General features: G+C 44.0%; 1 protein-coding gene across 1 annotated transcript; it reads right to left on the bottom strand.

Annotated features, from left to right (window-relative positions):
• Positions 1–14,351: 14,351 nt before the first annotated feature.
• SIVA1 (SIVA1 apoptosis inducing factor) lies at positions 14,352–16,524 on the bottom strand. Its single transcript, XM_068192246.1, has 4 exons — positions 16,192–16,524; positions 15,893–16,069; positions 15,073–15,229; positions 14,352–14,582 (listed from the first exon to the last, which is right to left on the bottom strand). Exons 1-4 carry the CDS (start codon positions 16,307–16,309, stop codon positions 14,525–14,527), a joined length of 510 nt encoding a protein of 169 aa, XP_068048347.1. The 5' UTR covers positions 16,310–16,524; the 3' UTR covers positions 14,352–14,524.
• Between the last annotated feature and the right edge of the window lie 6,053 nt (positions 16,525–22,577).

Consider the following 22,577-nt stretch of genomic DNA (forward strand, 5'->3'; position numbering starts at 1 on the left):
TTACTTGTTGTCCATAATTGAATGGTTATGGCTGTTACAGCTGTATATCTGCAAACATAACGTGTTCTTTACATTTTGATTCAGCACAGAAAATCCTAGTGCAAAAACCTGTGACCTGAGTGTCATTCACCTCAGATTCTTTTTATACCATGTATGCTGAGACTGTTTAAATCTTGCATGTTTCTTTAGCTCTTTAATTTTAAACCTCAAAACTTTTCTAACAATGTCTACAGCCAAAACTTCCCTATTCTTCTGACATTCAAAAATGTCATCTTGCTCTGGTGCTGCACATTACAGCAAAGATGGTTCATCCCAGGTTCTGAACACCAGTAGTGGATCAGTGTTACAGCCCAGGAACTTCATTGTAAATTCGGACTTGGAGGAAAACAAGAAAAAGCCTCTTGGCAAGAGCGCATAAATAAGTTCTCTGTGTGCCTGTGACTGCAGTCTGGAATTGAGGTCAGCTGGGCAGTGGTTGAAACAGATACACTCCTCTGAGTGCTGCTTGGGGTTGAGACATGGGCTGGAGCCAGGTAATTCTGCAAATTCCAGTTTATATTCCCTGGTGTAACTAAAGCATCCAGTAGAATCCCATTAGGATATGACAGGCCGTTCTCCCTATGAAGTGGATTAATATCACTCTGGTTCATAGCATTCCAAACTTTTGCACAAACTGTGCAAAGGTTCCAAAACTTTGCACAAACTGTGACCTCTACCCCCCCAAACCCCCAGTACAATAAGCAGCTTTTTCTTAATTTTTCGTTATGCATCTTCACTCCTCCAGCAGGTGACCTCCACGTGCTCTCCACTTCTCATCCTTGCCTCGAGTCCTAGCTGTTTTTTGAATTCGTTCAGTTTTCCACCTGAGAAACAAATAATGATAGTCTTTGGAGGTTTGAGGGCAAAAACTTGCCTGGATTGTTTGAATTGCATGGTCCTTGCTGTAACTAGTGGGAAATGTTTTCTGCTGCTTTGGATTGTGCCCATGTGTTGAAGTGCTCAGTACACCAGCACTGTGTTTTCATACTCCTGAGTGCTTGTGGGGCCTTTTCAATCTTTGTCAGAGAAAATACCCTTTGCTTCTTAGAAAGCACATGCTAAAACAGATTTTTATCTCCAGTAGCTGGCTGTAGGATGGTGGTCTCAGATCAGAGGTCACAGCCCACAGTGGGAGTGCAAACTCCAAGGAGCCAGAGGTGCAGAATAGGGGCCCACACACGGAAAGTGCCTGTGCAAGTTGTACAGATCTGCCTGAGAAGTTTGGGAAATGATGATTTAGCAGGTCTGGTTTATTTCACTGTATCTAGAAGAGATTCAGAGGTAAAAACACAGTTGAAGAAACAGGCGAACGTAAAGGATGTTGTTTCTTCAGCGCTGCAAATGAGTGTTTGTCTTCCACTCTGAGCTCAATTTTTGTAATAACAGGGAGGTTAATGCCACGAGGAGAAACACGCAAGGAACACACAGTGCCTGTAGCGAGCGGGATTATTGTCCCCCTGCAGCTGAGTGTGCAGCCGTGTGCCCGCTGTCTGCTGCAGCATATGCTGCATTCTAATCAGGTGATGGCTGCTTGCTCTCTGCCCAAAATCATTTTAAACAAATGCAATTTGTTACAGTAGTTCCTGCTTGACACTTTTTAAAATTTCTCTAACTGATGGTTGCCACCCTGGTTTTGTGAGGGTGGTGGGTTCTTTGAGACCAAATCAAGGTATTCATGTGTAAAAACTCTACTTCCCTCTGTGGTTTTTCAGCCTGCGCATAGCTCAGTTCTGTTTCCCGTTTGCTGAAGTGCTGCTTCACATGGGGTTTTTTTTGCCTGTAACTGGGTTTTTTTGCCTCCCCCCAAAGATTGGCTTTGTGTTAAATGTAACTGTGTTTTCCACATTTTCTTCGTGTCTTTTGTCAGGTTACTGTAACTGACTGTAATGTTGCATTTCATCGGGGCTTTGAGTTTGCTTCAGGAAGACCAATGGCAACTCAGCGTTTGCTGTATTTTCTGGATTCTGAAGGTCTCTCAAATTCTCTACATATTAATACATTCACCCTGCAGAAGATAGAATTATTTTTATGCTGGAGTGAAAAGTCTTCACAGAGGACACACAGACCCTTCCCCAAAAGCTGCGATCTTTAGTTAAACTCGCTGTATCTATTCCTTTGTGCTGCTGTGTCCTTACAGTACTGATGCTGTTACCCAGGAAGTTGCGTGGTACTGACAAAATCTATATCTGAACAAAAAGTAGTGATTGTGATCTTCAGCAGAGTGCCTGAGAGTTCATTGAAATTGGATTTAAATGAACACGAAATCCATTCTTAAACATGCTGGACTCGATGGTCCTTGTGGGTCCCTTCCAGCTTGGCTTATTCTGTGATTCTGTGATCCTGCTCTGCATTAGGACTTGCTGCGCTTTAGAGGCTCCTTACTCTGAAATTGGCTTTTTATTTTAATTTACTGGGGCACAGATCTGACTTCAGAGAACAATTCCAGCACCTTCTCCCACACACAGGGCTGGAGCTCATAGAGCATTTGAGTGATTTTTTTTTCTAAATAGCTAATGAACTTTTCTCACATACTTGATAAATTGCTCCAGTGACTTTTAAAGGCTTTATAGATATGCAGAAAGATCAAAACATTAGCCCTTCAATGAACTTCCAGAACAAAAAATGGAGTGATATTATTAGGATGGTTGCAGCACACCGTAAGTTTTCCATATGATATGTTTAGCTGCTGTGATTGATTGTTATTCTGATGATACTGGGAGAAATTAAACTAAACAGGAAGACAGGAATACCTGGTGCCCATCCAGTAATGAGTGTAGAATGAGTAAAAAGCAGAGAGAACAAAGTCTCTTGGAGCAACTGCAGATTGGAAAGTTGCAGAGGAAAGGAAGTAGAAGAAAGCGGAACAAAATGTACTTATTTACGCAGGTGAGGTCATAAATTTAATGTGTAACTAAGATAAAGGAATTAAACTTAGTATCTCCCTTTATTTGATTGTTAAACTTACAATCAGGTTACCTCTCCAAAGTTTTACTTTCTGTGGAGACTTGCTCAGTGTGAAGGAAGCGGGGATCAAAGGTGGCTGCTTGGTATTTAAAATGATCTTTTTTTTTTTAATTCCCATAAGCAGCAAAGGGAGTTGTAATGAGGGCAATGCTTCCTGGACTGCCCAGCGATTTTTCAGGTAACTTTGAGAAACCTCTCATACTGTGCCTTGCTTGAGGTAGGAGAGGCATCCCATCAGTGCAGGAAAGCACCGAGTTTGGCTGGAGGTCAGTGTGTGAGTGGCACAGGGCTGTCTGGGGTTCCCCTGTGCAGAACAGTTGTGTCAACTTTCTTTTCAGATCACTGACAGTAACTTGGCTTTTATTAGCAATCTCTCTATAATCTCTCCTCACAAGAAAGGAGAAGTCAACAAGGACACCTCAAACAGGAAGAAAACCCTGGATATAAATCCATTTATTTTCCTAACGGGTTCAGCTGCAGTTTTCTCTGAGCAGCACTGGATCAGGCACGCAGGCTGGTGGAGCCCCAAGCACCCGAGGGCTGCTGCACAGGAAGGCTGGAGCAGCACAAAGAAGCTTCCAACTCCCCATCTGGAAAAAGCCCCCACAGGAGCCCAGGCAATGGCAATGCCATCTGTCTTCTGCTGAGCAGATCTCCTCTCCTGGGAGCAGGAAAAAAGCTGGCACATGGAGGTGGGCTTTCAGTTCCCTGCTGTACGGAGGTTGGATGCAGATTGCTGGGTGGCACCTGTAGAGACCAGCCTGCACTACTTAGTTTCTTTTCCCTTTTTTCAAGTTTTTTTTTTCAGAATTCCAGTTCTCTTTATTTGCCTTTTGCCTTATGACATCATTCTCCCATCTATTCCCAGCAGACAAGGAACAATGGAGTCCTTCTTCCTCTTCTCCCTCTCTTTCATTCTTTCTTTGTGCCTTACCCTGTCTCTTTATCTTCTGCAGTCCCTTCTAGAGGGTGTGTTATCAACTGACAGAATACCTCTTTAAATAATTATTTTCCTCATGCTGGATGCTCCTTGGGTCACTGTGAAGACTTCATTTGACCCCAATCCATAAGAACACTTACAGTGTCCGTACAGATCCATGTCCTCAAGTTTCATATAGACTCTTGACTGGTGTATTTTGCCATACTGGCCTAAACAAAAAAAAGAGCAAGTCTCCCATTGAGTTTTAAAGTGATTTCCTATTCCTACTGATATTTTTTATACCAATTCAGCTACAGATAAGAGGAGGAGATAAGTGCCCAGTGCCTTTTGTCACACACTGTGGCTCCTTTAGTAGAGTTAGAAGGGAAATGATTGCTTTAAAAAATATTTGGTTATCCCTTTCTGTCTGACATCCATTTCTGTTACAGGACATACCTAAATATGTGTGAATTTCCACCTGATAAATATAAAAAACCTGGGGAAAACAAAACAGAAAATTTGTCTGCCCTTTATCTCACTTTGCTTTGCGGTATGAACTATCAAGTTTAACCTATCTAGAGTTCTCTAAAAATGTAGAGTTAAGTACCTGATAAGACACTAACTGAAAATTGCTGATGGAAAATATTTACATCTTCTCTTTAAAACTCTTACAAACACTTAAGAACTCTTTAAAATGTGGGAAACTAAACCCAAGCTACTTCCACATCCTCAAGTTCACTGCCTCAGTCTGCAGCCTGGACACCCTGAGACCAATTTACCCACTTTCCTAGGCGTGAAAGGCTTGCAGTCCAACTCAGCATTATTGATAAAACTCTTGGAACTCAAGATTAATCATGTTTTTTCCCATCCTACTGCAGAACCAGGGAAAGCTTCCCCTCTCTGGCACCCAGCCCACATTATCCCCTGGGTACCCACTGATCTCATCTTCTAAGAGGAACTGAGGGGGAATTCCTGCCAGGCAGCTCCGTGGAAGTTGCCCAAGAAGTTTTAACACCCTATTCCTGGATGATATTGTCCCATCCTATAGTTACCCTGCTTGGCTCCAGCTAGTCTGCAGATGCAGGTTCAAAATAAAATCAACCTCCATTCTGCTCCCTCCCCCCTTATTTGGGCAGCTAAGTGAAATCCAAACATATGGACTCCATAAATCCTTTGTAAATGGCCTCGTGTTAAACACTCAGCCAAAGCAATGGTTATCATTAAACAAATAATGACAGCACTAGAGCAGAACACAAATTGCACACGGGGGCAGATCCTCAGCTGTGCAGCCCCGTTTGCCCAGTGACACCAGGCTCATTGACACTGGCCCCTCGGTGTTGGTGCTGCCTGCTATGAAACCAACCTGGAATCCTCACAGTCCTCCTGCAAAGCTTTAAGGGGTACCCTGGCAAGGCCAGATTCTGAATGAAAGGATGTTCTGCAGCGTTTGGGGAAGAGCAGGATGTGAACACTGGGACAGGCTGCCCAGGGAATGGTGGAGTCACTCATCATTCTGGGGGTATTTAAAAGCTGTGTGGATGTGGCACCTGGGGACAGGGTTTAGTGATGGGCTCGGCAGTGCTGGGTGAATTGGTTGGATTTGATGTTTTTTACAACCTAAATGATTCTATGGTTCTGTGACAGCAAATTTTCAATAAACACAGATCATAATCAAGAATGCATCCACAGCTAGGCAAACCAGAGGAAAACAACTGAAATAAAATACTGCTGGAGACAGGTTTAAATATAGACTGACTCGAAAGCACGTGAAAAGCTGTCCTACTGCTGGGGCAAACTGTCTCTCAGTAACATGAAATGCCACAGGGAATGTGTCAGAATAGTTTGCTACAACAAATAAACACACACACACCCCAGCCCACTGAATTTTTTCAGTAATTATAAACTCTTACATGCAATCTAGGTAGTCTAAGAACTTTCTGAACAGTAATGAAACTGTGGAGTGTGTTGCATTAAAATATGTATCAAAATAATAATCTTAAATTTATTTCACACCTTCCAAGGAGCTCAGTTCATCGCACTTTTGCTTGTGTGGCATCTGACCAGATTGTCAAAACCCATTCTTACAGGGTACTGCAGGGTACTATAACTTAAGTGATTCATGCATGCAGCTGTTGGAACTGCTTGTTGGGTTGTGAAAAAGCTTGTGTGCCAAGTGCTGATCTAGGAGAACTCAGATCTCCATCAGCCGCCTTGGCTCCGAGTTGTTACTGAACAACAGATGGTAGCAGGAGTTAAGCAAACTAAGAAAATATTCTAAGTTAAAGGCCTCACAAGAACTGAAATTCTTGAGAAAATACAGAGAACAAGTGTTAAGGTTGGAACTAGTTTTCATGTCCAAGTGATGTATGCTACTAAACTTTAAAGGGTACTCTCATTTCTGGCAGCACTCCTTATGGTAGAAGTCTTCATTTAACTTGGGCAGAAGCAACCACGTATGGAATTAATATCACAGACATTTCAGGTACAGCTCAGAGCCACAACTCCTGCACATGAAGCTGCACTTGCCACAATGTCTGGCACTAAGAAGAAGAGGAAAGAACCCCAAGTTGTGTTGTTTTGCAGTAGATTACAAGGAGCAGCAGCAGCAGCAATGAAGGGACAGCATCACGAGCACTGATGATTTCTCCAGCAGAACAAGGACAGCACTGCAGTTCACAAATGGGAAACTTGTTAGTGCTAAGGGGAAAAGAAGTGCACAGACTCTCACCTTATCAGCAGCAACAGCACAGAAGGGACAAAGCCAGTGCAAGATGTAAGAAAAACTGTTCTGCCAATGGTCCCAAACACAACAGGGAGGGCATAGGAGAGTGCACAGAGTAAACAGAGTGAAGTCTTGTACCAGGGAAGAAAGCAAGTCCCCCTAACTCCATGTTCAATAACTTCTGGTTTTTGGTCTCAACAAGACAGCACACTCCAGTATGAGCTACGTAAGGAACAAAAGGTATTTTCAGGACTTATAGAAGTTTGTCTTCAGTAGTGCTGATCCAAAGTCACAGGAAAAAAGCGGTTTTCTATAATACCACTTTACTCCATGCCCTGGCTGAACAAGAAAGATCCTGCATTTCTGTGACCCATCTAAGTACACAAATTTCTTCAAACCAGCTCTGTAAGCAGCAGTACAGGTGACTACACCTGAGACCAAGTTCTCTCATTTTTAGAGAAGTGAGGACTTCCAGAACAACCTGGAGTGAAACCACTCAACAGAAAAGAAAACAATTTATGAAGGAAATATTCAAATGGGCTTTCTTAACATTTTTGGGAGGAGACCATGAATATCTGCACATTGACTACATATTTTCAACCTTAAATTTTACTCTACTTTAACTCCTTATACTGGTTATCCCAACTGATCCCAGGTTTCTAAGCTTGTTTTTACCGCATTTAAAAATACTTCAAAATCAGTTTTGGGGCAGTAAATAATCTTGCTATCATGGAAAGCAAAATGAGAACAATCAGATTACTCATTTGGGGAGGTATTACTCAGTGCAAGAAAACGTGGGAGAACCAAGCTCCAATGAATGAAATGAAACTCACTGGGATGGAATGCATAAAAGTGCATTAAATTCTGTATGTAAACTACTTGGTTGAAAATTGAATCATTTCTTTAGGTTCAGAAATCAATATTCAGTGAAGTGCTGCACTCTACAGCACATCCTACCAAAACACCTAAGGATATGAGTAAGTTTGATCATATCAGTAGTTCTAGCAGAGTAAACAGGATGTAAGAGTGGACATACTCATAGCCTTTTAGCAGTTCCTCATTTCTGGCAGCAGCAATCAATGCTCAGAACAGAAGAAGGCAGCAGATCTCAGAGTGCTGAAGAGTTTCAACAGTACTGTAAACTCCTAAATGTGTCCAAAAGCACCACACCTCAACACACAGCCTTGCAGTCCTCAGAAACTCATGAAATCCTTGTGCTTTGGTAGAAGAGCACAGATGTGCCCCATGTGTAACCTGGAAGTCGCCAGGCTTCTTGTTCCCCTCTGTGGTTTCTCTACACTGCAGGGTCTCCAGGACCACTAAAGCCTCGTGTGCAGCAGCAGCAGCAGCTCTGGATCTCTGGCACAGGGGGGTCTGTGCTCCTCCTGTTCCTGCAGCCCGACAAGGTTTGCCTTTCCCCTGGCAAGGACACCTCTCCATTTCTCTCCTCTCCTCCAGTGCTGCTCATCTCATCTCATCAGAAAAGCCAGCGAGGTTGGTCACATGTAATAGGTCCTTGATGAATCTGTGTGACTGTTCCCAATTATGTTCCCACCCTTCCTGTGCTGGGATGTGGAGCTGGACACAGCTTTTGTGAGGATTCACACTGTAACATTCCTGTGGACTGAGGTCACACTGACCAGCCCATCATTTCCCAAACTGTTCTGCTCAAAGACTGGCACAACTCTCCCCATTTTTTCCACCACTGCCAGGACCATCCCTCAGGTGCCACTGCCAGTCAGCAGCCCACTGCACATTTCCTGGTCCAGATTCACAGTCCTACTCTTGGCATGGACATCACTGTACTCTTTCACATTTTTATGAGAAGCAGCTTGAGTAGGATGTTAATTCAATGCAAAGAAATGTGTAATGGGAATTTTTGGTTTGGGTTTTTCTTTTTTTGTTTTTGTTTTTTTTAAGAAAAGTGTGACATAACTTACATGTTGGCATATAATCACCCTTATTTGTCATACTGATACATTAGAATTCAAAGAAACAAATGGGATCAATTTATGCTTTTGCATCTGATTTACATTTTGCTCTTGTCTTTGCAGGCAGTGAAATGGTCTGTTCGGAATTTCAGGCCATGTTTTATGAACAATACAAAATATCTGAGATTTAAAAAAAAAATCTGTTTTGTGAACATTTGACCTACAGCTTTAGGAGGCAAATATTTTAAAACACACTTCCTCTCAAAATCAGCAGTCCAGTTATTACAGTATCAATTGAGCAGTGAGGACTTCATAAAAAACCAAGAATTCGGGTCATAATAGACATAAACCCAACGTCGTGCTGCCACCCTGTGACTTGAAGATGAAACTTCTGCTGCGAAGGCTGGAGGAGGGTTTGTTTTATCTTAAGCTTCTAATCAGATTAAAGAGCACTTCTGCACAAGGAGCCGCTGGCAGCTGGAGGAATTCAGTGCAAGTTTAAGAGAAATCGTACAGACCAGATCAGGACAGTACTGGTGCAGGTTATCAAGGGGACACCTGCCCTCAAAACCTTCAACTGGGTCTTTGTCAGGGAAAGAAGAAAGAGAAAAACATATCTGCATCTTACAGAACAAATAAATGAGAAGGGGATCATGATTTAAACTATGACACTTGAGAAAGACAATGTAAGAAAATACAATTAAATAAATCCTAACATTTAAAGTAAATCCTATAACCACAAAATGTTCAAGCAATAATAAGCTCTGTAAGAGATAAGTAACTTAACATCTATCACAGGGTTTTAATGCAAATCGCAGCCATGAGTATAAAAACTTTTAATAAAAGTGTAAGACAAAATAATTTGATTCCAGCTGAGTTTTTTCCCAGAGGAAGAAAACAAAATTAAAAAAGCCCAGAATACACACGACCAGCAAATATTAAAGCTTGTATTACAATTGTAGCAGTTCAAAATGCAATCAAAGTGCAAAAGCTAAAGGTATTTCAATATCTATCAATATGAAGTATCTATACAAAAAAGTTATATATGTGTATGCATGCATATTAGCCATCAAAATATACAACGCTCTGTGATTGCTTTCACCCTATTGCAATTTTAATAATGTAAAATAAAAAGTAAATTGGAAGAATTTTATTCCAACTTTCTACCCACAAGTATTTGCCTTTAAATTACATAGCTCCTACTTATTTCTTAAAGAGTCATTAACATTTTCTGGCTGCTTTTAATAGCTTAACCAATCTACTTCACCACCAAAAAAAAAGTTCAAAGCTTTGCTACCTTCACCTTCCCAGTACTGAAAAACCCTAAAGAGAGTGGAGGAAAGAGCAGATACAGGTGACCTTTCTCAGCCTTACCTGTCCTCACTCAAAAGCCTTGCTGGGAGCAGGATGCTCTCTGGGAGCAGCCCCCCACAGTCCTCACCTCTTCTGAGCTGCCACAGCCGAGGCTGTGCTGCCAGGTTGGGCTCTGGAGTCACTGTGCTGCTGCAGCAGTTTTGTTCTGCACATGTCTGAGTGCTGCTGTTGGTTTGAGGTTTTCCTCCCTCTCCCTGGACAGCCCCACATGTTCCTGCAGGAGCCTGGATCTAAGCCTAGTCTGACAATTGATGGTAAAGCACTGCAAAGAACAGAGGACAGGGCTTGACAGACACAGAACAAACTGTGGAGGTATTCTGCCACGCTCTACCCCAGCTGGAGCTTCCCCAGGCACAGAAGGCTTCATGTCCAGGTAATCAGTGCTCATGGAATCCAGATGGGTGGTAACAACGGCACAAAGAGCTTTTAGTTGCAGAATTTGCCATGATGAAACAGTATCACACCTAACCAAAAGCTACAAAGCAGCAGTAGAAGCAAGTTTGTACACATACTCCATATGTGGGAGATTAATGACAGGTAAATTTTGCCGGGATTCAATTTTTTAATCCAGTTTGATCCTGTCAAAACCCAAAGCCATTACTTAATGACTGGTAGGGAGCATGATAAAAGACAGAAGTCTTTATTCCTTGCATGGTGCTGGCATTTGCTGCTGTCTCACCAATCCAGCCAGAGGCCAGTTGAGTGTTTTCAAATGAAAACAAGCCCAACAAACCTGGGGACAAAGATAACTGTTTCCATTTCTACTTCTTGGCTGCACCTCTTCAAAGTAAGATTCAGAAGATTTAAGCTCTTTGCATATTGCTGCCACTTCTGAGTGTCACAGCTGATGGCAGCAAAGCGTAATTGCCTTACCCATCCTCACAAGGAAAAAAAGGACATTGTCTCTCACTCTCACCTGCATTATTTGGAGTTTATGCCCTGTCCTGAGAAAAAATACAAGAGCATCTAGCTATCGCCTGTTCAGAAAGGAACACAAAAAAAAAGCCTATGAACTGGCTACAAGTCAGGGCCCAAATGTGTAGGACACTAAAACAAAAAGGAGGGGAAGAGGCTGAGGTGCTGGCTGTATTAAACAAAAGACACATCAATCACAGAATGGAGAGCTAACATTAATTTAATTTTTAATTTTCACACTGTCTGGATCACCTGTAGAATGGCTCACTTTTCTCTTGGAAGAAAGCAGACTTCTGGACTGAACTGCAAAGTATTTGGGAATTCCTTTGTACACAGGACAAATGCTATTGAAGGAGAAAGCTCAAGTGTATTTGCTCTTTTCAGTGAGCTTTTTTACAATGTTGTGTGTTTGTTCTAATACAGTCTGGAGATACTGGAGACTACTGCAGTAATTTACCACCTTAGACTGTCCTTAAATATTTGGTGTCTATGAAACCACACATTTCTAGAATTGACTCAGTTATTAGTCTTAAAAGAAATTGTTTTATCCCGATCAGATCAGCTGACTTCCTTTTGGACATAAAGGTCAGCGCTTTGAGACATATGTCACCAGTAATGATACACAGGCCTCAGAAGTTTCTCATCCATCTGTAAAATCATTACTGCAGGATATTTTTACCCATCAATTTGCTGGCTCCTCAGGGGATCTCCTTCCCTTGGAACAGCAGGAAAACTTTGATTTTTGACACTTTGCACTGAGTGGGAGGGGAAGAACATGCAATTACAACAAAAAAGCACAGGATTAAACCAAATTTCCTGCTCAGCTAATAAACCAGACAATTTCTCTGGCTCTCATTTACAGTCCTAGGGGTACCCTATGTGTTGTATTGTAACTCTATTACAGCTCAATGATCAGTGGCAACAGACAAGTCCTCATGAGGAGGAGTTAATTAGGCAAAGAGAAAAACCTTTGTATTTCTCACCCAAAGATTTTTCCCTTCACACAGGTTTTCTTTCTTTTTCTGTAGGCATTATAAAGATTTACACTCTCCAGTCTTGCCTCCCATTGTTTATCTGAGAACTGCAGGACTAGAAGAAGATCTTTCCTGAATAATATTTGAGACTTTTGGTAGACACAGGCAGTTTTCTCACCTTCTGAAGCCAGAGAAGCAGATGTGGTAACCACTAAACCCCATTTCTCACATGTATGAAGGACCTCCCCTATGCAAGGGTTGGCCATGCTGTTCTGTGCTCCTCCTGCCCTTCCCCTCACAGCCTCTAACCTTCTTCCAGCCCTCTGCTTTTCTTCTCCCAGCTCTTCACGCTGCATTGGGTATCTATCCTAATGCACAACCATCTTTCAAGCAGCTAGAGGATAACAAATAAGAACATTAAGCCATGAAATTTATGTCATTGTTTACAGAGGACAGCTTTCTATGAAATACGGCAGTGACTAAATGAGTCAAAAAAACATTTCTATCACTAGTTTGAAACACAAATCATTTGTAAACAACATGTCTCATCTCTCCCAGAGCCTAGAAGCAAAACATTATTTTCAGTCTCTCACCCTCAGGAGGGAGTAAGAAAAAGCAGACACATACTTAAAGGTTTCATTTTGGAAAATATGCTTGACTGAAAATTGCTTTAGTTCACTGCTTAAAGCTTCAAATGAAACAAAGCCAAGTTTTAAAACTCTTTCCTAAGACTAACATCTAAATGCAGTAAACCACAGGTTTTTCCCATCCATAAAACTCAGCTTTGTGGTTTAAAATGATTGCCAAAGGGGGAACATTTTTATCTGCCCTGTGATACCAGCTGGGAACTGCACCACAGATCTGCCACCATCCTGACTTCATCTATTAGAGCTTTGAAAAGACAGATAATGCCATGGAATTCCTGCACATCCCAACTAATTCTTTCACTACTAAGTCACCCGACTTGAGACTTTTTGTTTGTTATAGGAATGAAGATAAGACACATTTCACAGTTGCTCAAAATGAAGACTGGAGTAAGAACCAGTAAAGTCTCCCATTTTAACTGGCTCCAAAACATGCAGAACAGGAAAACTAACCAGATCCATCAGCATGCCTAGGCTGGCACAGATGGTCAGTCTAAGCTGGCACATATGTTTGAGAGTGAAGTGACACCCCTCAGGAAACCCTGAAGGGCACAAAGTGCTTTTAAAGTGTGCCTGCATAGTTATACAAAGTGCTACACAGGCTAGAGAGGACGTCATCCTGCACCTCACTGTGGCTGACACACCCAAAACCATGACATTGCAGCTATGAAGAAGAGCTGCTCTCCAGCAACAGCCACCCCCACCCTTTGCTAAAGCATTTACCATTCTCTTTGGGTAGCTGCAGGATTCTGACAGGCAAATACCCAGAATGCCTCCAACAGAATGTCAAATAAAGGTGTCCCCACGAGGGAGAAGTCAGGCTCTCAAATTGCACTGCAATGGACTTTCCATCTCTTCAAATAGAAATGGCTAAAGTGGAGGGAAAGAGGTAAAACAAGGTTACTCCCAAAACATACCAATTACAGTTGAGAAGACTGGGAAGCATGAGTGGCAGGCTTTGCTTCAGGAGTTCAGGGCAAAGAATTTGAGAAACAGACCATTAGCTGTGCCACAAGGATTTCTTTTCTTATGCGTGTCAAACCTATTTCTTTTATCCTACAGTCTGAAATCTGTCACTCAAATCAGCAGTTTTCTCTTAGGCATAGCTGGTTTGCCAGATGAAAAGTGGCTTTTTTTATGAAACATAGCAAAATCAGTAAAAAAAGACTACTTTGAGGGGCTGTCCAGTAGTACTTTACTTCACTCTTGCAGCACAAATAATACGAAGCCTCTGCAGTGATTTGAAAAGAAAATGAGGAATGAGCTGGTTTACAGAGAGGTACCCCTGAGTGCTGACCATTTTTCAGACCACTTCACGAGCTATTTCCGAGTGGGTATTCAGAACAACATGAAGTTTACAGTGTGGGTGATAAACTCATAGAGATAAGTTGCTTTCCAAAAAAGACCTTTCAGTGAAGGTACTGGAAAATTTACTAATGAGAAAAATTTTCTGCTCCAAGCCTGGTGTGCTATTGCTCTTTCTATTAAAGTTACCACAGAAAGATTAAAACAATTCAAGCTGTCAGTAACCACAAGATGTTTGTGATAGCTTAAAAAAAACTCAACCAGAATCAGCAAATTCTCTTATTTGGAAAAGCCCTCAGGCCTGGCTGATTTTCCTAGTTAGCTCACAAAGAAAATGTTGTGTGTCCAGAATGGATTCACACTCACCTGAAAGCACAGAAGGAGCAACTGATTTCTATTCTGATCCCACAAAAGTGTGTCCTAACATGAGCCACAAGCAAAGAGAATATTCTGAATCCTGTATCACATCAGGAACACCAGGTAAGAGCACAGAGTGGTCCCTTCCAGACAGGCATATCACAATTAGGGAAAAGGAGAGAGCTGACTCAAAATAATCTAAAAAGCTTTAAAATATAAATGTTTATTTAGCTACAATATTTAAAAGTACAATATAAAGATATAAAACATAGAAATTCCATAACTAATTCACATGCTAAAAGGATTATTTGACCAGCTGTAAGGAGAAGACTTCATGAAATTCATGGATGTTTTAGCCACAAGGGTTATTTCATCAAGTTTCAGACTTGAAATACTGAACAACCATTGCAGAGAACTTGCTCTCCCACATCAGCATAACTAGGGGAAAAAAGAAACAAAAAAAACAAAAAAAAAAAAACCAGAAGAAACAAAAGTCAGAATGCCTGCTGTTTCTGGAACATAACAATGGCATACTATTCCATTATCAAGTAAAACCATGGGACTCCCACACAGCACACTCAGTATTTCTTTATACTACAGAACTGTTAACAATAAGGGGAAAAAAATTAAGATTCCTTGGAAGTGCATGCATTCAGCACTGGCCAGCATGCTATATTACTGGTGGGAAAGCAAGGAAATTTTTGCCTCCTACAGCATTTAAGTAAGAAGCTGAACTAGACCTGTACTATGGTCGATTAGAGTGCTTCACATACACAGGCATTTTGGTTTGCATGTTTCAGACAGTTTTACTGCTGCTAAAGCATGGGAAGAGCTTGACTCCTTTATGTGTATGAGCTAGATATCTGCTGCACCCAGCTATCAGGCCATGTGTAATTAAAATTAGCTTCCAAACTCGAAAGGCACTTACTCGACAGCAGAGCACAAAGAGCAGGTAACGGTGTTACAGCAGCTGCAGAGCCTGCTGCAGCTCTGGCACACGAAGCGGTCACACTGCGCACACGCCTCCTTCACATCGGCCGTTCGCACACACGACGAGCAGGCTCTGGACGCTCCCACCGGCGGAACTGCTTGGCAAAGACACGGTAAAGAACGGATGAGCTCTACAGCAAGGCAGAGAAAGCAGCTGCAAGCCCCAGCAGCTGCAGAGCGCGGCGCGTCCGTGCACAGCTACAGGTGGCAGCACTTCGCAGGACGCTCGGGAATGCGAAGGGACAGGGAGAGCCGCTTGGAACTTTCTTGGCTCTTTCTCTGCTCAGTGGCAAGATGCAAAGGGATGCTAAAGCAGAACATACACGCGGCAGTTCCGAAATCCGTCAGCTCAAATCTAACACTTCCTTTAAGGAAAGTCAATAAAGAAGAACTATACAGCACTAAACTACTCATCATAGTACAGACTTCCTTGGGAGGGGAAGCCAAAGGGCAGCACTGGTCACTGTAGTGACCAGGGACAGGAACAGAGGGAATGGCCTCCAGTTGTCAGAGGAGGTTCAGGTTGGATATTAGGAAAAGGCTCTTCACCCAGAGGGTGGTCTGGCACTGCAACAGGCTCCCCAGGGAAGTGGGTAAGGTTTAAACTCTGGGAAGTGCCAGAGTTTAACAATCATTCCGACAACGCTCTCAGGCTCATGGTGGGAACGTCGGGGGTGTCCTGGGATAGGAGTTGCACTTCGATGGCTCCCTTCAGCCCAGGGAATTGCGCGGCTCTGTGACACGGCCCGGGCACTCACCCCTGTCGGCGGGCCGCCGCCGCAGTTTCCCGTCGTGGCCGATGAGGAGCTGCCCGCTCCAGCGGGGCCCCTCGCCCTGCGCCTCCTCGGCCGGTCCCGGCTCCGCCGCTCGGGCGGCGGCCGCCGCGCCCTCCATGTACGCCTGGGCACCCCTGAAGAGCAGCCGCCGGGTCCTCTCTGCCGGCGGGAGAGGAGAGCAGAGTTAGGGGCGGGCTCCTCACGGCCGCGGGCCGCGGCGGGCCGGCACATCCCCCGGCGGGCCGGCCGGCCCGGCGCTCCCCCCTCCGCGCCCCGCTCACCGAACACCTCCCGCCGGTACTCCTCGCCCCGCACGCCGCGGCTCAGCTCCCGCAGCCCCACGCGGGTCTTCAGCTGGAGCGGGGCCGCGTCCCCGAAGGGGCAGGAGCGCTTCGGCATGGCCGGAACGACCCGCGCCCGCCCCGCCCCGCGCCGCGTCACGGCCGCGCCACCGCCTCCCTCACATCCCGGCCCGGGCGCTCGGGAACCGCGGCCGCTTCGTTCTCTCCGCAGGGAAGCGAAAGCTTCGTCCGCAGCGCAAAATTTCTCTTCCCGCCGTGTCCCGAGCGCCCGGCGGGGTTGGCAGAGGCGCCGGCCCGGCCCCGCCCGCTGCCACCGCCCCTCAGGCGTCACCTCCGTGCGCCCGGAGCGGCGGCGCGGTCCCGGCGGGGCAAAGCGAAACCGGCTTTGGACTCGAGTTTGTTTATAAACTCAGAATCACGGATATGCTGGGCTGGAAAGGACCCACGAGGATCATCGAGCCCAACTCCTAGCCCAGCACAGGACACCCCAGGGCTCGCAGCATGTGTCGGAGAGCATTGTCCAAACGTTTCTTGAACTCTGTCAGGCTTGCGGCTGTGACCGCTTCGCTGGGGAGCCTGTTCTAGAGCCCGACCACCCTCTTGGTGGAGAACCTTTTCCTAAACCTCCCCTGACACAGCTTTCGTCCATTCCCTCACGTCCTGTCGCTGGTTACCAGAGAGAAGAGATCAGTGTCTGCCCCTCATGAGGAAGCTGCAACTGCAGTGAGGCTGAACGGACCAAGTGCCCTCAGCTGCTGCTCATACAGCTTCCCCACCAGAGCCTTCATCACCATCGTGGCCCTCCTTTGTAACCCCTCTAATAGCTTTATACTTTTTTACATTGTGGCACCCAAAACTGTCCCCAGGACTCGAGGTGAGGCTGCCCCAGGGCAGAGCAGAGCAGGACAATCCTCTCTCTTGCCCGGCTGGTGCCTGATGCCCCCCGGACAGGATTGTCCCTCCTGGCTGCCGGGGCACAGCTGACTCATACCCAACTTCCCATCAGTGAGGACCCCCAGGTCCCTTCCCTAGTTCCCCAGTCTGTCTCTACATTCAGAGTTGCTCTGATCCAGGTGCAGAAACTGGCATTTGTCCTTTTCAAACTTCATACAGTTGGTGATTGCCCAGCCCTCTAATTTGTTGAGGTCTGTCTGCAAGGCCTTCCAGGGAATCAACATCTCTTCCCAACTTTGTTTTATCCGTAAACCTACTTAGTATCCTTTCCAGTCCTGCATCCAACTTGTTTATGAGCCCTCTTTTCCCTTCTTGGCAGGCCCCCACACTACACTGGGCTCACGGAGCTCTTTGTGCAGCCTAAACCCCCTGCCCAGGCTGTCTGAATGCTGTGGGACCAACAAAAATGGGCACAAGCTTGAGGATTTCCTTTTTGAAAGACCACCAAGGAGGCCAGAGAATCCCTGTCTGGCCAGGGGGCTCTGGTGGGCTCCTCAGCACCAGCCAACATCACGAGTGGGTTCACCATTTGTGGGCACAATGAGTTTTTGGGGACTGACACCCAGTTTCAGCTAAATCTAGAGCTCCCCGAGCTTCTGCTGTGAAAGGGAATTACTGCAATTAATTTGCTTTTTACAGGTGGGCTCTATAGCACCCCAGGTGTGGTTACAATGGGTTAAAAGTATCAGATGCCATTCCAAGTGGCAGCCAGTCTGCATACTATGTATATTTTGAAAATACATTGTTTTCCTCAGGGCAAACAAGTTTAAAACTGGTGTTGGAGTTTAGGCGCTATGTTTTGTTTCACTTGAAGGTGATCTGTCAAGAGAGTTTTATTTCTTCCAGAGGTCTCTGAACTCAAAACTTCCCCTCTATGTACTGTGGACAGAATCGCAACCAAGTACAGGAACGATTTTTCCATGGATGTACTTACAGTCTGCTAAGGGTGAAAGACTTGTTCCTGGTTTGTTTGTTTTGTTCTGGTCAAAAACAAGTTATCAAGTAAAGACTTACGCTTCTTTCTGAAAAAAACAAAGAAACAAACAAAACCTCTAAACACCAAAAACCAAACAATTACAACCTTCTCAAAAAGTAGTGATAGAATCAGTATTTTTTAAAAGCCTTTCATTCAGAAACTCATAAAAATTTACATTTTCAATGTATATTTCCAATACTAGCACAAGATTTAGAATGGCATAGATTAATGTGCTGAAAATGGGCCACAAGACCTAATGGACTAACACTCATCTGATTTCATTGTTCGAGTTCTTCCAAAACTACTGAAACCCCAAGACCAGTAGTACTGAGCACAGTGCCTAACTATGGCTGTAGGATCACAGGCTATCCCGAGTTGGAAGGGACCCACAAGGATCATCAAGCTCTGCATCCTGGCTCTGCCCAGGATAGCCATAAAAATCCCACCGATGCCTGAGAGCATTGTCCAAACACCAAAATTATGTGAGATGGACTGCTAATAGTTTGCAGATACAACCACTCTGGTTTCATACAGGTTAATGTGATTTTAAAATTATTTTTCTGCAGAGTTGATGAGCCCAGCCTTCCAGTCTGTGGAGACAAAGCCATGGTTGTAATTCACAGCAATTCCCAAAAATCCCTTCTGAGCTCAAAAATCTTACTCCTGCCACTCTATCTGCAAGGATTTCTGCTTTGGCTTTCTCTGCACATACTTGCAAATGCATGCTTAAGGATGTTTAGCGGACTTTTCCAACTGCATATTGTAAACTCATGGCCTATTCTTTCTGTCTAAGGAAACTACTTTGTAAATATTCACTACTTTGTAAATATTCTGATGTCCCTGAAGTTCTCTGGGGAATATTGGTTAATCAGAATGCAATTGCAGTTGGAAAGAGCCCTGTCAGGATAGAGGACAGTGAATCACACATGTTTCATTAACATGCATGGGATAAACCTGGATGGAGCTGGCTGTCTGAGAACTGGATGAAATATGAAGAAAGAGCTAAACAGCACTGTTCCACTTGTGGGGAAGGAGTGCTCTGAAACAGTGATCTCAAATATGAAGTAGACTTGAAAGGGAGTAGCTCATGCTGAAACAGTGGTGCTGGTGCTGCCACTGAAGAGTAAATTTAAGGGCACTTTTGCAGAATCACAGGATATTCTGAGTTAGAAGGGAATCACAAGGATCATCAAGTCCAACTTTTGCTGAGGGCTGATCACATTTGACACATTGCCACCACTACCCCACTGCAGGACTCTTCTGTTGCAGCTCTGAGTCAGCCTCAGGTGGTGACATCTTTTAATTGCTTTGTAAGACTCACCTTCACCAACATCTGCTACTGACCAGCTCTCGTCTCTTCTCAAGCTATGAAAGCAAAATAATTGTCTGCTCTGTACCAGCAGGCCTGAGCACCCTGCAGGGAGGGAATTGGTTCACTTGCCTGTCTCCTGAATTGTTACCCAGCAGAATGGTGCTGAGTGTTTTATTAGTTCCAGAGCAGTGAGCCTTGAGGAAGATCCACTGGTGATTTAGAAGTAGATATCTATCCCTTCAGCACCACTTATACCAAAGCCCTCCTCTCCATGTGCTTGTAGTAAAACTTCCCATTTTTTTCTTTTCCTCCATTATCAGGCCATTTAGAAAGATATCAAAGCACATCACATAGAGGTGGACTCTTTCTCCTACACCTCCTTAAATGAGGAGTTCCCTTGGTTGAATTGGTATAAAATGAGTGGCTTTTGGCCAACTCGCTGGTTCTTCTTTATTGTTTTCATGTTAAAATGGTTAAAGAAATAATCTGGAAATTCTTTTAAGTGGAAATTTTATGATAGTAGCTGATATAGTTGGCCACGTGCCAGCATGCAGTCTGTGTTTTGTGGGATGGGCTGTCAGGGTGGGCACATGTCCCCTGGTGGGCCTAGGGTAAAGTGCCACACCCCATGTGCTCAGTCCCAACTGCACTGTCCTTTCTCTGCTCTGCAGTATGGATCTGAAGATAAAAAAACCCCTCCTTGCATAAAACTGCTTTTACTGGAAGGGCTAGGGGCCGTTTTCTTTCTTTTGTGTCCTTCTCTTTGTACATCAGCCTTAACAGACATGTTTACAGCTGGGATCAGAGGGCTACACCTGGTTCAGACATTATCTGTTCACAAAAGCATGTTGTTTCATGAGGACTTGCTAGCACAGAGTTCGTGCCCTCATCTTGATAAGATCTTGATGAGGTTCATGCATCCAAAAAATATTTGACAAGCCGGTGATATGCAGGATTAAGGGCTGGCTCTTGAGACATGTTGCTGTTAAGAGAAGGTTCTGCCATCTTGTCACTCCAGCCAGTGCTTGCTCTTAAATTAGCACAGCATGGTTGAGTTTCAGAGCATGTTTTGTTCCTGCCAGCCCTGAGATGCACCAGTGCTGCTCAGCAGATCAGAGCACCCGAGGGTCCCACTCACTAGAGGGCACCCTCAAAACTATAAATTATTTTTGCTGTTACAAAGATGTTATTGTTCTGCTGACAGGGGTTTACAAAAGGGCTGCTTTCCCTGGTTTTTTTTTTTTCATGGTTGTTGTTGTTCCTGGCCCTCCCATAGTGTGCTTTCATTTCTGTTGCATTGTTTTCTTTCAGTTTGCTTCTTTCCAGATTATTTTAATCTGTCATGAAAGGAGTAATAGGAACTCTGACAGTGAGAACTGCTATCACTGACCTAACACAGTGCCAAGTGTTCTGTTTTCTTTCTCTGCAAGAAACAATGTTTTTGATTTAATGCTAGGTGGTTTCCTAAAAATTCCTTAAATCTTTGTCCAAGTAGTGCTATCCATTACTGAGTGTGGATTTACGTGGGAGAGGCTCTGAGACGTAGCTCTGTCCTTTCACTATCCCCACACAGTACAAACATCCTCCCCAACACATGGCTTGGGAAGGAATGGGCAAAACCTTCCTCCCTCCCTGTTGCAGCTGCCTCCAGCCCTGCTGTTATTATTTTGTTGTGGAAGTGAATCCTTGCTTCGAGACAGCTTGATGTTGTTCCTTGTATGCTCTCCTCTCCCCATTCCCCAGAGCAGCCGTTCAGCTGGAATAACTCAGGGTGTATCTGCTCAGCTCAAAGGGGCCCTGGTGCAGGCTGGCCAAGAACCCAGCTCTGCACTCACCATGTCTAACAAACTATCCCCAGCAGCAGCCCAAAGTGTGTTTATTCTAAATATGTGTGGCTGTGTTGTCAGCTCTGCACAGAGAAGATCTCTGTGCGCAGAACAGAAGCTGCACAGAGTCAAGGAGATTCCCTGAACGTTGCCAGGATAACGTGCCACAGCTACAGGGACCATCACAAGTGCTAATGTGGAAATTTCCTGAGCACAGGCTTTGCAGATGAAGTCCATTTATGCAGGGAAGTCTTGAAGGGACTCATTCTCTTTGCTCTCTCCTGAGCAGTTTGCATGAGTGGTGTGGTACAAGCTATAAAAGTAATGCTCAATCCTAGGCCTACCATCCAGGGTGCCAATTAATAGAATGAGACTTTTTTCTGCTGCTGGCATGTTTCCTCTGCATGGAAATCATCAATGCATTTTGCATAGGGCTCAGACTTTCATCAGTACCAGCTTTAGTATTTTAATTACATAGTGTGAGGCAAATCAATCTCTAATAGACAAAATGCCTTATCCTATTTGTAATGCTTTAACTATCTAACTTCTTTTATTTCTTTCACTTGACTTCTTTTCCATGTATATTAGAATCTATTATAACTTACTCTATGTATTTATGCTCAGTAGCTTCTTATAATGTATTTACATTAATGTTTTTTGATTTTTTTTCTATGTGAGGATATCAGAGAAGGTATTGTGTCCCAATCCTATCCTTCTTTTTTTCTTTCCTATCTGCAAGATTTAGAAGATCCCCAGATTGTTGGTAAAGGTGTTCAGTATTGCCTCTGTTTCTAATACTGATCCTTTATCCCTACCTAAGCTGTAGGAAGGGTTACTTAAATATACAAATGTGTCACGACTGTAACTGGTTCAAATATAAAACTGTGCTACTGGCATTGAATAGCTGATGGAATAATGAAGAGTAGCTTGACATTGCTCCTAGCTCTTCAAAATTCACATCCCCCACCCAGTTTGTCCCAGGCACAGGTTGTTCTTCTGGCCAGGTTCAGCACCCAGCACATAAGCTTCCTGCCATTTTATTCCAACTTCAGTTCTTCTAGCAAAGAAGAGCGATCTTACTTATTGGAGATGTTACTTATTTCAGTACCCAATATACACAAGTAGAAATTACTGAAGGCATATTCTTTTTTCTGCAGAACATGCAGTACTAAAAATCAGTGGACCAAATACTCAGGGAATGGGTTTGATGTCTTAGTCCCCTTTTCCAATAATCTCCTTTGGAAGCTATAGATAGAAACTTAATGCTGTTTCAGAAAGACAAGGCAAACCTTTTATG

This window comes from Anomalospiza imberbis, chromosome 6 (genome assembly GCF_031753505.1).
Source record: "Anomalospiza imberbis isolate Cuckoo-Finch-1a 21T00152 chromosome 6, ASM3175350v1, whole genome shotgun sequence".
NCBI lineage: Eukaryota > Metazoa > Chordata > Aves > Passeriformes > Viduidae > Anomalospiza > Anomalospiza imberbis.